At 43.1% G+C, this 16,881-nt stretch overlaps 1 protein-coding gene across 1 annotated transcript in view; it reads left to right on the top strand.

The window, feature by feature from the left end:
* Positions 1-16,209, top strand: part of Slc10a6 (solute carrier family 10 member 6) — a 28,788-nt gene extending 12,579 nt beyond the window's left edge. The window contains exons 2-6 of the mRNA XM_042668441.1: positions 1,723-1,841; positions 5,714-5,802; positions 9,322-9,497; positions 13,979-14,136; positions 15,644-16,209. Of these exons, the coding sequence (XP_042524375.1) occupies positions 1,723-1,841; positions 5,714-5,802; positions 9,322-9,497; positions 13,979-14,136; positions 15,644-15,849 (748 nt within the window). The 3' untranslated portion in view covers positions 15,850-16,209. The remainder of the gene's footprint in view (positions 1-1,722; positions 1,842-5,713; positions 5,803-9,321; positions 9,498-13,978; positions 14,137-15,643) is intronic.
* Positions 16,210-16,881: the final 672 nt, after the last annotated feature.

Here is a 16,881-nt window from a genome sequence, read left to right as displayed (position 1 = left end):
CTACAGAAAACAGACTATCAAACCCATGGTCTCCTTACTCCTTATTAACAGAATAAAAAAACACCTGCCATTAAAAAAAGAATGATATATGCTTGCCCACGGATTGAGTCTTGAAAACCATAAGCTAAATGAAATAAACTAGACTCACCTCTAGGCCTCATATTGGATGATTCTATTCATATAAATACACAGAATAGGCAATCTTTTTTTTTTTTTTTTTGGGGTCTGGTCATGGGGCCTGAACTCTGAGCCTGGGCGCTGTCCCTCAGCTCTTCAGCTCAAGGCTAGTGTTCTACCACTTGAGCCACAGCACCACTTCCGGCTTTTTGCTTATGTGGTGCTGAGGAATCGAACCCAGGGCCTCAGGCATGCAAGGCAAGCGCTCTACCACTGAACCACCTTCCCAGCCCCAGAATAGGCAATCTTTTAAAGACAGGAAACATAGTAGTGGTTCTTGAGGCTGGAGGAAAGGAGGGTGGGGGATTACTGCTAATGGGGATGGAGGTTATTTTTGGCTTTTTGGTTTTGTTTTTTCCAGTACTAGTGTTGGAACTTTTGAACTCAGGGCCTCATGCTTGCTGCAACTGCCTGAGCTAGCTTTACATTATGCATCTCAGCTTATTGAATAGCTAGGATTTCAGGGGTGAGCCACAAGTACCTAGACTTTTTTTTTTTTTGATGGAAATCATACTGTAAATACACAGTCTTGGAGTTATATTAAAATGGCTGAACTGTACACTTTAAATGATGAGTTCTATGGTCATGAATTTGCATCCCAATAGAAAGAGAATATGAAAAAAACCTGTCCTATATATAGCACTTAGCAGAACATTTAGGGCAATCAGAAGCCTGGTAAATGAATCGATGGATGACAAGCACTGCTGGAAGTGAAGATACTATTTGTTGGACAGGAGAGAATGAACTCCAACTAGCTTAGAGAAGTAAACTCCAACTAACTCCTACTGCAACTAGTTTATGCGGGTAATCTTTAGGAGATTAAGTCTCAATTGTTATTTTGGTAAATTCAAATTTACTATTACTATTATTTGCTGTGCTGGTACTAGGACTTGGACTCAGGGCTCGGGTGCTATCTCTTTGCTTTTCCACTTGAGGCTAGTGCTCTACCACTTGAGCCACAGCTCCTCTTGTGGATTTTTTATGGCTAACTGGAAATGAGGGTCTCATGAACTTCCTTTTTGGGTTGACTTTGAACTACAGTCCTTAGATCTCAGCCTCCTGAGTAGCTAGGATTATAGGCTTGTGCTACTTGCACTCAGCTAAGAATGAGTTCTCCATGCCCCCCCACCAGAACTCAAACTCAGTATCTGACACTTTCACTCATTGGCTAATGCTCTACCAACTGAGCCATACCTTCTACCTTAGGTGTGTGTGTGTGGGGGGGGGGGGGGTGCCAGTCCTGGGGCTTGAACTCAGGTACCTAGGCGCTGCCCCTGAGATTCTTTTGTTCAAGGCTAGTGCTCTTTCACTTAAGCCACCACTCCACTTCTGGCTTTTTCTGTGTTTGTTCAAGATAAATGTCTCATGCATTTTCCTGACCAGCCTGGCTTGAAACCACAGTCCCCAGATCTCAACCTCCTGAGTAGGGAGGATTACAGACTTGAGCCACCAGTGCCCATCAAGACAAAGTTCTCAAAGTTAGAAAAGACTAAATCCTTAATGTCTACTTCTCCCTCCTAAGTATGGTTTTAATTTTACTTTCAGCATCAGTATGACAACCTGTTCCACAGTGGCTGCGTTGGGAATGATGCCCCTCTGCCTGTATCTCTACACCTGGTCCTGGGACCTGGCACAGAACCTCACCATTCCATACCAGAACATCGGTGTGTATTGGGCTTGTGAAATGGAGCACAAATAACCATAGTAATAGTTCAAGTAATAGCTGATGCTTCCATCAATTTATTATCTTTTTATGTAGGACTTTTGTTTTTGTTTTTGTATTTGTTTTGTCTGTTGTGAGGCTTGAACTCTGGGCCTGGGTTCTGTCCTTCAGCTCTTCAGCTCAAGGGGAGCGCTCTACCACTTGAGCTACAGTGCCAATTCTGGTTTTCTGGTGTTTTATTGGAGATAAGAGTCTCATGGACTTTCCTGCCCGGGATGGCTTTGAACCACAATCCTTAGATCTCAGCCTCCTGAGTAGCTAGGATTACAGGTGTGAGCTACTGGCACCCGGCTTCATGTAGGATATTTTTGGAATTCCCTAAAATAAACTCGTTAAACTTTTATAATCTTATGCATTTTTAAAAACATCATAATTTTATTTTTTATTTTTTTATTTTTTTATTTTTTGGGTCCGTCATGGGGCCTGAATTCTTCAGCTCAAGGCTAGCGCTCTACCACTTGAGCTACAGCACTACTTCCGCTTTTTTTTTTCTTTTTGCTTATGTGGTGCTGAAGAATCGACCCCAGGGCCTCATGCATGCAAAGCAAGCGCTCTACTGCTGAGTCACCTTCCCAGCCCCCATAATTTTATTTTTATTATTAAGGTATTGTATAGAGTGGTTGCTATCTCATAAGTCAGGTGATGAGTACATTTCTTTTTTGGACAATGTCATTCTGTCGCTTCTCTTTCCTCTAGTTTCTTCCTCCTGTTCTTGCCCACAAGTTACACATTGCAGATACTGAAAAGCATGATTTCATTTGTTCACCCATCCTCCCTCCCTTCCTATGCCTTCTCTTCGACACCCCCTAAAAAGAAAAAAACAGACAAAAGCAAAAACAAACACCACAACCATCACTATCACCACCACCACCACCGCCACCACCAAAACACCCACATTTCCACATTTTCATTTTGATAACTAGTATTTTATGTGCAGAGGAGTTGCACACCTTTGGCTTCCTCCCCTAAGGGTAGTCTTCTTTAGTATGACTATGTGTGAATGCCTAGAATATTGTCTATGGACTTTTATTATTCATTCAATTTCCTAGATTTCAGCAGCTTTGTGAAGATTGTATAGCCGGTAAGTGCAGGACTGGTATTCTAACTCAGGAATTGGACTGCAGAACCCAAAAGTTGATCTCTAGGAATTAGTCAATTTCTTTGTTAAATAAAATACCAGAAGTGGGCTAGTTAAGAAGAAGATTTGTTAATTTAATCCCCACTTTTGGCAATTAAAAGTCCAAGCAGAGCTAGGTGGCTCATGCTTGTAATCCTAGCTACTCAGGAGGCTGAGATCTGAGAATCATGGTTCGAAGCCAGCCCTGGCAAATTTTGTTGTTGTTGTTGGGGTTTTTTTTGGTCCGGTCGTGGGGCCTGAACTCTGGGCCTGGGCACTGTCCCTCAGCTCTTCAGCTCAAGGCTAGCGCTCTACCACTTGAGCCACAGCGCCATTTCCGGCTTTTTTTCTTTTTGCTTATGTGGTGCTGAGGAATCGAACCCAGGGCCTCATGCATGCAAGGCAAGCACTCTACCACTGAGCCACATTCCCAGCCCTGGCAAGAAATTTTGTGAGACTCTTATCTCCAATAGATTACTCAAAAAAGCCATAAGTGGTATTGTAGCTCAAGTGGTAGAGTGCTCACCTTGAGCAAAAGGAAGTTCAGGACAGTGCCTAGGCCCAAAGTTCAAGCCCCAGAACTGACCCTCTTCCCCACAAAAAGTCCAAACAGCGTGGCACAAGTTCTGGTTATTTTGGATAGTAATGGCAGAAGTGCATGTACAAGAGAGAGCAACCATGTTTGGAACAGAAATTCAGAAAGAGTATTTTATGATCCAAAGTTGAATTGGATTTAGTGGCTCTGATTATACCTTCATTTTCATGACTTCACCTCTTAACTTCCTCTCGAACCTAGATTTTTTTTCTTACAGATTAAACATAAGTGGTACCTACTAATCAGTAAAACTCCCCCTCTTGTCAGTCAAACCAATTTTTCTCATTAGCTTTTCTCTTGCAAGATATTTCTCACAAAACTCTGATCTTATTTTAAAGACCACTGTGGATGTGCTATACTTGGAAATTTCATTTGGAAGAGGAATGTAGTACCATGGTTTGCCTGTGCTAGTTTGGTCAGAGTTGCTGGAGAAGTAAGTGCTATGATTCTCAATATGACCAAAGTGATACATGATAGGACAAAACCTCTTAACATGTACAAAACCTCTGCAGTGTCACCTCACTCACAGTTGCAAAGCCTGAATGCAGCCATCTTCCCATAACAGGTGGAACCTGCTGTATTTGTAAAATTTGAGTAAAGCTTTTATTTAGAAATCATGGTTTTGATGAGCTCTGGTAGTTTACACCTTTAATCCTAGCTACTCAGGAGGCTGAGATCCAAGGGTTGTGATTTGAAGTCAGCCCAGGAAGGCTAAATCCATAAGACTCTTATCTCCAATTAATCACAAAATGCTGGAGGTGGAGTTGTGCCTCAAGTGGTAGAGCATAGGCCTTGAGAACAAATGCTCAGGGACAGTGTCCAGGTTTTGAGTTCAAGGCACAGGACCAAAATAAAACAAACAATAACCCAATTTAACCCCCCAAAACAACAAAAAAGAAATCACAGTTTCATATGTAACTTTTTCTGTAAAGTGATTTCATATATTACATTGTGGCAATATGTTCTTTTTTTTTGGTCTGTCATGGGGCTTGAACTTGGCCTCGACACAGTCCATGAGCTCTTTTTGCTCAAGGTTAGTGCTCTACCATGTTGAGCCACAGCACAACTTCTGGTTTTCAGGTGGTTAATTAGAGATAAAAGTCTCATAGACTTTCTTGCCTAGGCTGGCTTTGAACAGTGATCCTCAGATCTCAGATTCCTGAGTAACTAGGATTATAGGCTCAAGCTACTGGTGACTGGTAGGTAATGTGTCCTGAATGGAATCATAAACAATAAAAAGTACAAATGTCACAAGCAACTCATATCTCTTCACAGTCAGGATTGTAGTCACTTTTCCAGATCCAAGCAGTGGAAAATGTCAAGATTTGGATTTTACTGATAGCAAACAGATCCCTCTGCTTTCCTAAGCCTGCCTTCATGCCTTTGTTCACTTGTGCTAATTACAAAGGCTTTTCTGTCTACCCTTCTTTAGGTGAGCTGGTGACACTTGGGCAGTATGACCAATTGCTTTGGTATTGTAGCAAATGCTGCTTTCACGTCTGGAAGAGTCATTATTTATTTTGTGAAGCAAGTAGCCTCAGATGGAAATAACAGTTATGGTTCTAGAGTATGACCAAAGAGTTCCACAGGTTTTGGGGGGGTCTGGTCGTGGGCCTGAACTCTGGGCCTGGGCGCTGTCCTTCAGCTCTTCAGCTCAAGGCTAGCGCTCTACCACTTGAGCCACAGCACCACTTCAGGCTTTTTTTTTCTGCTTATGTGGTGCTTAGGAATCGAACCCAGAGCCTCATGCATGCAAGGCAAGTGCTCTACCACTGAGCCACCTTCCCAGCCCCAGAGTTCCACAGATTTAAAAGGGAGGGACTTACTCTTTTCTAACCTGTACATGTCCTGTTGTCTCTAAGCTGTCATGTGATTGACTCTTTTTTTGGTCAGTTGTGGGGCTTGAACTCTGGGCCTGGGTGCTGTCCCTGAGCTCTTCAGCTCAAGGCTAGCACTTTACCACTTGAACCACAGCACCACTTCCAGTTTTCTTGTGGTTAATTGGAGATAAGAGTCTCAGGAACTTTCCTGTTCAGGCTGGCAAGAGGTAAGAGGTAAGAGGACGCACTATCTCATGGATTTTTTTTTTTTTTCTCTTTAGGAATTACCCTTGTGTGCCTGGCCATTCCTGTGGCTTTTGGTGTTTATGTGAATTACAGGTGGCCAAAACAATCAAAGATCATCCTTAAGGTGAGTGTGTTAGTACATCCCCAGACACAGAGACCTGAAAGACAGGAGGAGGTGACTGTTGGAGTGAGTGAGCTAACCTGATCTGGGCTTCTTCTGTCGTGCCCAGGTCGCAGGACCTCCACCAACAAGACCACTGAGAGTCAGACTCTACAGCCCTTTTAAGGTTTTATTTAAACGGGCTGCAGCTCGAGCCTTGTCCTATACTCCAACATAGCGGAGCCTAGGAGGAGAGCCCCGAGCTAAACATTTGCAGGGCTTATAAAGGCACACAACGAACCAGGTGTTTGGATTACCACCATGTGTTGCTCTGCTAGACAGAATTTGCTGATCTTAGGTTTAGTTTAACCAAGCAACAAGTGGTCACTGCCTCATAACTTTAACCCTTCATTCCCCGCCTTGACTTATGGTCCTGAGACACAATCTTGTGGCTCGGGCCCCAAACTAAACTCCAACAGCTCTGGATCTTGACTAGTCCCTCTCTGACCTTAGCCATAAACAACAATACCAATAACAATGAGTCCATTTTTCTTTTCTTGAGGCATATGCAGAGTGGTTGGGTAGGATGCTTGGAGACTTCCCATGTTTCCCCACAGTCGTCCAGGGCAAAGGGGTCAGCCGGTCTGGCGTGGGAGCAGTGGATCCAAGCAGCAATGCCGTCCACCTTAAGGGCAGTGGGTGTAGCCAGTAGCACCATGTAAGGTCCCTTCCACCGTGGTTCCAGAGATTTCAAGTTGTGTCTTCGAACAAACACCCAGTCCCCTGGTTTAAACAAATGGGGGGTAGGAATAGAAGCAGAATCATATAATGCTCTAAGCTGGGGCTACATACTCTTATGCACCAGCTGTAAATAGTCAAGCTTACACAGAAATTCAGTATCATCCAAATCAGCAAGCAATTCAGTCTGAAGGCTAGGGATAATGGGTGGAGGGTGTCCATCCATTATTTCAAAAGGAGTAAAGCCAAGCTGATAGGGTGAATTTCTTACCCTAAACAGGGCAAAAGGAAGGAGTGATACCCAGTCTGCGCCAGTCTCCAAGGCCAATTTAGTTAAGGTCTCTTTTAGAGTCCGATTCATTCTTTCTACCTGCCCTGAACTCTGGGGTCTATAAGCACAGTGCAATTTCCAATCCATCCCCAGTGCCGCGGCTATTCCCTGACTTACTTTTGAGATGAAGGCCCATCCATTGTCCGACCCAATGGTGGATGGGAAGCCATACTGAGTAGGATTTCTTCCAGGATCTTCTTAGCCACGATGTTCGAGGTCTCATGCTTTGTTGGGTAGGCTTCAACCCATCCTGAAAAGGTGTCTACAAAAACTAGCAAATATTTATATCCAAATTTTCCAGTTTTAATTTCTGTGAAGTCTACTTCCCAATACACACCTGGCCTATCTCCACGGAGGCGAGCTCCTTTTGTAACCGGTTGATTGGGGGCATTGGTGAGCTGACAGGCTTTACAATTTTTAACAATGTCCTCAGTGAGTTAATTTCCTTGCTTAATTTTTACTTCTGAGTGTCGGAGCAAGTCCTGCATTCTTCGGGTTCCCATGTGAGAGACCAGATGGATTCTCTTAAGAATCCCCTTGCCTAATCTTTGTGGTAAGATAAGTTTCCCTTCACCAGTTTTCCACCAGTCTTTGTTTCCTTCTCTGTTCGGGGGTTTATAGGCCATGGGAATTTTTTTTTTTTTTTTTTTTGTCAGTCGTGGGGCTTGAACTCTGGGCCTGGGCGCTGTCCCTCAGCTCTTCAGCTCAAGGCGAGCGCTCTACCACTTGAGCTACAGCGCCACTTCTGGTTTTCTGGTGGTTTATTGGAGATAGGAGTCTCACGGTCTTTCCTGCCCGGGCTGGCTTTGAACCGCGATCCTCAGATCTCAGCCTCCTGAGTAGCTAGGATTACAGGCGTGAGCCACCAGCGCCCGGCTCATGGGAATTTTCTTTATCCACTCCAAGTCTTCTTGGGAGTACTGAGGCTCAGGAGGCAAAGCTCTTGGCCCTGGGTCTACTAGAGTCAGTACTTCCGCTCTGGGCTGGAGGGCCGCCTCCTTAGCTGCCTGATCGGCCAAGTTATTTCCTTTGGTTATAGAATCAGTTCCCTTTTGATGGCCAGGGCAGTGCATAATGGCAATATTTGCTGGTTCCCATATGGCCCGGATGAGGCTTAAAATTTCTTGTTTGTTTTTAATAGTCTTTCCCTCAGCTGTCAGCAGCCCCCTCTCTTGGTAAATGGCTCCATGGACATGCACGGTGGCAAAAGCATACCGACTGTCCGTGTGAATGTTTAGTCTCTTCCCTTTTCCCATCTGTAGGGCTTTTGTGAGTGCCACCAGTTCTGCTCTTTGTGCAGACGTTCCCTGGGGGAGTGCTTCTGCCCACACTATCTCAGTGTCCGTGGTGACTGCCTCATACCTGTAAGCCTAGCTACTCACAAGGCTGAGATCTAACAATAGTGGTTCCTAGTTAGCCTGTTGGGCTGTAAAGTCTGTGAAACTTTTTTTTTTCCAGTCTTGTGACTTGAATTCATGGCCTGAGCTCTATTTTCGAGGCTAGCACTCTACCTCTTGAGCCATAACTCCACTTCCTGCTTTTTGGTGATTAATTAGAGATATGAGTTTCTCCAACTTTCCTGCCCAGCTGGCTTTGAACTGTGTTCCTCAGCTCTCAGAGTCCTGAATAGCTAAGACTACAGGTATAAGCTACTGGTGCCTGGCATCTGTGTGACTCTTACATCCAATTAACCATGGCAAAGTCAGAAGTGGAGCTATGACTCAAATGGTAGAGCACCATCTTTGAAAGAAAAGCTCAGGGACAGAACCTTGGCTCTGAGTTCAAGCTACAGTAGTGGTGCACGTACGTGCACGTATGTGCACACACATATACACAATTAAAATATAATAACAAGCCATGGAGTTTTTCTCTGTTTTCTCATTTTTAATTAGTTAATCAGATAATTAAGTTAGTCTGTCATGGGGCTTGAACTCTGGGCCTGGGTGCTGTCCCTCAGCTCTTCAGCTCAAGGCTAGCACTCTACCACTTGAGTCACAGCACCACTTCAGCTTTTTCTGTTTATGTGGTACTGAGGGCTTTATGAATGCACTCTGTCAATAAAGCAAGTATTCTACCACTAAGCCACATTCTCTGCCCTCTACATCTCTTCTTGCTGTCCCAGATCAGCGGACCTTCCACTTGCCACAGTGTTCTGTGTTCATTTACTTGGATTGCCCAGCACATTTCATTCCTTATATTATTTTACTAGGTGCCATGTATAAATATCCTTGAACCATTACCTACTGTTCATGAAGACCATTTATTTGTTATATTTGTGTTATTAGTTGCTCATTTCCTTTCTTGTAGATGTATGTGCTTAGCAAGCATATAGAATACATAGATTCAGAAGTATCTGGTTTCAGGCATCCATATGAGTAGCAGGATAATCTGCTGTGTGTTGAGGGATGCACTCAGATTCAATGCTAAGTTCCCTCTTTGTTCTCAAACTTACAACTTTTGTTGGTTTGTTTTAGATTGGGGCCGTCGTTGGTGGGATCCTCCTTCTGGTGGTCACAGTTGCTGGTGTGGTGCTGGCAAAGGGATTCTGGAATTCAGACACCACTTTTCTGATCATCAGTTTCATCTTTCCATTGGTCGGCCATGTGGCAGGCTTTCTACTGGCACTCCTTACCCACCAATCATGGCAAAGGTACAGTCACATTATCAAGAAGTGTTTCTTTGTGGGGGTGATGGTTGTGGGGCTTGAACACAGGGCCTTATGTGTGCTAGGCAAGCATGCTCTTTCTGAGCTACCTCCCCACAGCATTTCAGAAAAGGTAAGTGACATACCTGATCACTGGAAGACTTTGCTCTCCAGCTGTGCCAGGAGACAGGAAAGGTTTTGGTCACACAGTGGTTGGGGCTGTCACCTCAGCAGCAGAAGATGGAGAGATGAAAGCAATCTTTTATGTACAGTAATACAAAGGCTACATTAATAGGAAGCGTAATGTGTGAAATTAGGATTGGGGTTGAAATTCTGTTGAAATCTGGATTCTTGTATGTGTGTGTGTGTGTGTGTGTGTGTGTGTGTGTGTGTGTCCTAAATTCTTTTTATTTTTAATATTTTGTGTTTTATTATAAAGGTGATGTACAGAGGGGTTATAGTTTCATAAGGTAATATGAATCCATTTCTTGGAATTTTTTTTTAAACCCAAGAATTAAGCAGGAGGAATGAGGTTATGAGGTTGTTTCACTGAACCCAGAGATGATTGTAAGGCATGAACTGAGCTGTAAGAGAGTAAGTCCTTATTCATTGTGCCATATACTAATTATAAAACACAAGAAGAGAAAAGAGACAAATTGAGGCATAAGATGGGAGTTCTTCATCAACATTTTCACTGTGAATTAAGGCATTTTGTTTATAATACTATAGAATACTGGAAACGATGATACTCCAGGAGGGCATGCTTGTCCTAAAATGAGTGCTGTAGTACAATGATGGGAGATACAAATTAATTAAACTTTTTTTCTGGAAGGTAATTTAGTATTATATTGCCAGCTTAAGATAAATACTCACAGTTGCTAAATCGGTCATTTTACTTTTGTTTTGAGACAGACCTTGCAAGGTAGTCCAGGCTAGCCTCAAATTTGTGATTCTGTTACCTAGTGCTGGCATTACAGGCCTGAGCCACTATACCTAGCAGTATTTTACTTTTCAAGATCTATTCTAAAGTTAGTGCTCCAAGATATGCAAGTGAATGCTGATGCATTCATTGTAGGGTTATTCATACATGTAAAAATGGAAATAATTTAAATATCTAACAATAGGGAGATATTTAATTCCTGATGCATGTGGTAGATAAGATACATTAAGCTTAACAATTCTGGAAAATATTCAAGAAACAAATTTTAGTTAAAAAAATTTAAAAAATGAACGTTTGATTCCTACTTTGTGGAAGAAAGCAAAACCAATGGTATGTGTGGAAAAATACTAGGAGAAATATAGCATGTGTGAGATTCAGGGTCATTTTAGTCCTTACGTATTTTCAGTTTCTAGGTATATTTCTCACAATTTTTGATAAGTCTGTCAACTAAAAAGAAATGATGTGGCTGGATTGCAGAGGTGGAAGGTGGAAATGTGGGGGTGAGTTTATGTTGCTTCCATTCCACTGGGGAAGTCAGTAATGTTCTGTGCACTGTGCAAGGCTCCACAAATCAAGCTTGTTTTAAACGCTGAGAAGGTACGTGTGGTGCAGAAGTTCCGCCATGAGGTATCAAGAAGCGACATTTTGAGAGGTCGAATCGGGAGTCTTTATTAGAAAGCCGGTGACTGTGAGTGGACACATGTCCCCCAAACACATGCAGCCTCCAATACACTTAATACTGTTAGAAACCTGAGAAAGAGGGTAGTAAAGAAAGAGCAGAAAAGCAATCTCAACAAACCAGATCAACTCTAATGGAGAGTTGAAGAGGGTCGCCATGTGACCTGAGGAGAGGCAGGAGACAGGAGGCATGGCACACTAGGTGGTCTGGCCTAAATAGGGTCATTCTCAGGGTCATGGGGAGCTTGAGTTCAGAGTCTTGCAAGTTCATAGTACAGGTCTGGTAGGTCCCCGAACCCATTGTCCAAGTTTCTACCCCTGCTTCCTATCACCTGAGGATGGGAGGGGGTTTCACCTATAAGAATTTTCAGGAAGCCCCTATCTAGCCACCCAGATGCCAAGACGACATCCATTAGACCCAGTGTCCATATTTCATAAGCACCACCATTACCTTCTTTCGAACTGCTGAGCAAACTCCAGAGCTAGAAAATGATGGAGTTTGGATTTGAACTTGGATTTCAAGAAAAATGAACAATTTTGAGAGTATAATCTTTTAGAAAGACTAGGTCAAAAAGCTCAACAAAACCACCAGGAAATAGGTACACATGAGGGGGAGGCAAAGGGAGAGAGGAAGATGAAGCAGGGAAGGGAGGAAGAACATAGCCAAGGATTCAGTATACAGACCACAAAGCTAAGAAAAGTAAGGGAAAGGGTAGGTCAAACCGGGAGGATAACGCTGATCAAGATGTGCTGTGTTCATAAACTGCTTTGTTATATGTCGGTTACATCTAGTTAAAGGTAATTAAAAAACAAAATAAACCCAACAAAAAACCTTAGAACCGGATGGGAAGAGAAAGCACCCCCATGGCAGAGTGTAGCCAGCAATCAAGTCTTTCTTATCTCTGATGACCTGAACTGTCAGGGACTGAGGTAGAGCCTTCTCTTGTGAATGGTCCAGGTGCCACTTCCAGCTTTGTTGCGTTATTGTATCAAGTTATTGTCAAGTGCATGAAAGCAGTGAGGAGTTTAAGGGAAGTATGGCAAATAGTAGGGGAAGTACAAGATATGAATCACAAAGCTAGGCACTGGTAGCGCAGGCCTGTAATCTTAGCTACTCAGAAGGCTGAGCTCTGAGGAAGAAGGTTCAAAGCCAGTCCAGGCAGGAAAGCCTGTGAGACTCTAATCTTCAGATAACTACCAAAAAAGTAGAGCAGTGGCTCAAGTGGTAGAGCACTAGCCTTGAGCAAAAAAGCTCAGAGACCGAGCCCAGGCCATGAGTTCAAGCCTTAGGACTGGCATGTCTACACACACACACACAGAGATCTGAATTGCAGAACTTATCCTGTACCATAGACAGTGTTTCTACCTCCACATTACACACCCTTGTGAGCCTCACATTACAACTAAGCTTGTAAATAGACAAAGTTTTCTTCAGAAACTCTTTGCATCTCTTCACTTCCTTGTGTAAAAGCCTGCAGACTCCTGATAGAGACTGGAGCGAAAAGGTCAGCACTGGTGGCTCACTCCTGTAATCTGAGCTATTTAGGATGCTGAGATCTGAGGATCAAGGTTTGAAGCTGGCCTGGGCAGAAAAGTCTGTGAAGCTCTCATCTCTAATGAACCAGAAAAAAAACTAGAAGTGGGATAGTGGTTCAAGAGTGACAGCCTTGAGCAAAGACTCTAAGGGCAGTGCCCAGGCTGATCCTCAGTGCTGTCTCTCCCTCCTCTCCTCCTCCCTTTCTCCCTCTCCTCCTTCTCCTCATCTCTCTCTCTCTCACACACACATGCACGTACACAGAGGGTTGGGGTGGGGATTAAGCTGGCTTAATCTAATGTCCTACACACGGTTTCCCTGTTCCTTCTCCCTTTTCATTTGAAGTGACTTATTTTCTCTGATCAGAAAACCAGTAATTATCGAAAAGCCCATGCAGCTTTCTTTCTTCCTCTCTAATCTCCAGGTGGTGTGGCCAACAGAAGACATGGTGCCTTCGGAGTAAGCCATGCCTTGCATACCTGGGACTTCCATTTCCCCTCTCACCAAATGACTCTTGCCATTCATGATTTCTTTCCTTTGGGAAACCTTCTCTGACCACTTCTGCATTTCAGCAGCATCTCTGCATCTCTAAATTTCAACAGCATCTCCTTGGCGGTAGATTATACTTTGTCTTGTGTTGTTATTGATCCTTTCCTGGGTGTTGATGCACCCAGGTTCCCAGGACAGGGTTCATAAAGCTTTGACTCCACAGATCCTCTCAGAAGCTTAAATTCTCTACTATAGGCACTCAGCAAATAACTGCTAAGTGGACAAACCCTTTTAATTGCCTAAGCTTGAAGCTTGTATTTAGCATATCTAAGAGGAAAATTAAGTCTATTCCATATTGCTACTATATAACTTTTTTGTGTGGGATTGAACTCAGGGCTTCATGCTTGCCAGGCTAGTACTCTGCTACTTGAGCTATGACTGCAGTCTCTTTTAGCATTGCTTATTTTCTTTTGTATATATTTTTATTGTTATTATAAAGGTGATGTCTGGGAGGTTACAGTTATGTAAGTCAGGTAATGAGTACATTTCTTTTAAACAATGTCACCCCTTCTTTCGCTTTCTCCAGTTTTTTCCTTCTACATTGATTATTTTCTAGGTCATGTCTTGCTTTATGCCAGTGCTGGCTTGGTCTGCAATTCTCCTACTAGCACTTCCCTGTGCTGCTGGAGATGTGAGGTGCGTGTCACCATGCACAGCCATTGGTTGAAATGGAGTTGCATGAATTTTTCTGCCTGTAGCCCCTCAATCTTGGGCTCTCATGTATACAATAGGTCTGAGCCACTGTGAAGATGAGTATGTCATTCTTGAACTCCTTCTCATTGTCAGGTGCAGGACAATTTCCTTAGAAACTGGAGCTCAGAACATTCAGATGTGCATCACCATGCTCCAGTTATCTTTTGCCTCGGAGAACTTGGTCCAGATGTTTAACTTCCCATTGGCTTATGGACTCTTCCAGATGCTGGATGGATTTCTCATTGTGGCAGGTAAATGAACTTTCTCTGGGTAGATGAGATAGAATTGAGTCAATTCCAGACTGAAAAATTAAATACCCCAATTTATCAATCCTTTCTTCAATCCAAACTTGGATGTGATGCCCCTGTGACACATTTTTAGCCTGACTCCTTGGGGGACAATAAAATGCATAAACAGGATATTTCAATATAGTGGGAATTTCACAAGAAAAACATTTTGAAAACATCTGAGAGTTTCTAATTACAAGAAAATATGCTTCAGAAGAACTAATGCACTGTTCAAACTTAATTCCAGGAATTGTTAAGACAAGGTTTTCATGAGCAGTTACTGATCTCAAAAAATGACAATCAAGCCAGGCATGGTGGTACACACTTGGAATTTGTACTTAAGAGGTAGCAATAGGAGGACTCTCCTCTTCAAGATAAACTTACACAAAAAGTTAAAGAAACACTGTTTCATGAAATAAGCCTGATTGGGCATTGGTGGTACATGCCTATAATCCTAGCTGTTCACAAGGTTGAGATCTGGAGCATTGTGGGTTGAATATAACCTGGGAAAAAAGTCTGACTGACTCCAGCTCCAAATAACCAGCAAAAACTGGGCTCCAAGTGAAGGTCAAGTGGCAAAGTGCCAGCCAAACAAATAATCCAAGTAGGGGCAAGGTCTTGAGTTCAAACACTATTATTGGGAAAAAATGTGTGTATAGATGTACACATACCAACATATATTTTAGTTTTGTACCATTATAATTTTTGTTGTTGCTGTTAGTCATGGGGTTTGAACTCTGGGCCTGGGCTCTGTCCCTAGGCTCTTTTGCTCAAGGCTGGCCCTCTACCACTTTGAGCCACAGCACCACTTCCAGTTTTCTGGTGGCTTATTGGAGATCAGAATCTCATGGACTTTCCTGCCCAAGTTGGCTTCCAAATGTGATCCTCAGATCTCAGCCTCCTGAGTAGCTAGGATTAGAGGTGTGAGCCATCTGTAATAGTGCCCAGCTATATATTTTTTTATTGTCATCAAACAGACTCTTAGTAAAGCTCAGTGATTATTGATATTAACTAGTTATGTACGGAATATTGATTATTATATACTGGTTTACGGATACAGAGACATCCAAAGAATACTTGGAGTTTAATGTTTGCATGAGGTGAGAGAAATATTCTCAGAATAAAACTCCTGGGGTCAGATCCACATTTTAGTGAAGTATCATGTCTGATTTATTCCCAATTACAGTTCAGTGTCCAGGTGAGTCCCTGACAATAAATGCCCCACAGGGGTTTACTGAATAATTGAATGATTGAATGAATGAATGAATGAGCTGTCAGTGCCAATGAATTGAGACTCAATTCCAGACAGAAAGAACCCTTCAGATACAATGAATCCCTTTCTTTTTTCCTGTGTAATTATACATCATAGTGCAAGGCAAACAAACCCCTACAGCATAGGCAAATATACAGTGTTCTCAAATTGTACTCTTTGCTAAAGTGTCTCTTAACACTTGTGTATCTTGTCACCCAGCGTACCGGGCATACAAGAGGAGGCTGAAGAAGAAGGGTAGGAGGAAGCCCCCGGATTGTGCAGCAGTCTGCCACGACAAGAAGCCCAAAGAGACTGGAGCCTTCTTGGAGGCAAATGAAGAAGCTGGGGGAAGCCCAGGGCCCTCAGAACCCATATTTTACCACAGGGCTCTTGAGCCTATCGGCCAAATCACTTCATGTGACTAGAGGGACTTGCTGGCCAGGCTGCTCCTCCATCTTCGTTGGTGGTCTGATAGTGGTGCAGCGCTCCAGGCCCGGGTCTGGTTGGCAGGGCTGTGTGACTGTTTAAGTAGCAAATGTTAGAATGCATGCATTTTTGTGTGGATCGTTGATTGTACTAGGAACACTTTTCTGAGAATGTGTGTTGCTCATGGCAGGAATCTTTGGGGGATTTGTACAACCGGTGTGAACCTGCTGAGTAACATCTTGTTTCCCCAGGCAGTGAACAGTGCCTAGTAGTGGACAGTAGCCATTGTATGGCAGGACCCATGTTTTTTTCTTTTTTCTTTTCTTTTCTTTTTTGTGCTGGTCCTGGGGCTTGAACTCAGGGCCTGATTTCTGTCCCTAAGCTTTTGTGCTCAAGCTAGCACTCTACCATGTGAGCCACCGCCCCCCTTCTGGCTTTTTGGTGGTTAATTGAAGGTTGGAGTCTTATGGACTTTCCTGCTGGGCTGGCTTTGAACTGCAATCCTCAGATCTCAGCCTCCTGAGCAGCTAGGATTTCAGGCATGAGCCACTGGTGCCCTGTTCATGTTGTGGATTTTAATCCAGTGTTAGGATTTTGTGTGGAGGGCCAAGGCGGACTCTGGATCCATGTGATATTTAAATAAAAAGTAAGCTTAAATATTATTTTTAAGCTCTTAAATATATATTTTCTGATGATAGATGTAACTGGGTTTAGAGGGAATTTGAGGAAAATATGAGATTAAAAAGTGAGTGTCCTCTACTGGGCATCTACCCAGGACATCACAGGCCAGAATACCATAAAGACACTTGCACATCCATGTTCATTGCTGCACTATTCACAATAACCAAGTTGTGAAAACAGCCCAGACACCGTACAATAGATGAGTGGATCAAAAAAATGTAGTACCTATATACAACGGAATTTTCAACAGCCATTAGAAAGAATAATTATGTCATAATTAGGGAATGGATGGACCTAGAAAAATCATGTTAAGTGAGGTAAGCTGAGCTCAAAGAGACAAATGGTGTGTA

This window comes from Dipodomys spectabilis, unplaced genomic scaffold, assembly GCF_019054845.1.
Source record: "Dipodomys spectabilis isolate Male_0828 unplaced genomic scaffold, ASM1905484v1 ptg000436l, whole genome shotgun sequence".
NCBI classification, from domain to species: domain Eukaryota; kingdom Metazoa; phylum Chordata; class Mammalia; order Rodentia; family Heteromyidae; genus Dipodomys; species Dipodomys spectabilis.
This window is presented reverse-complemented; position numbering and strand designations above follow the sequence as displayed.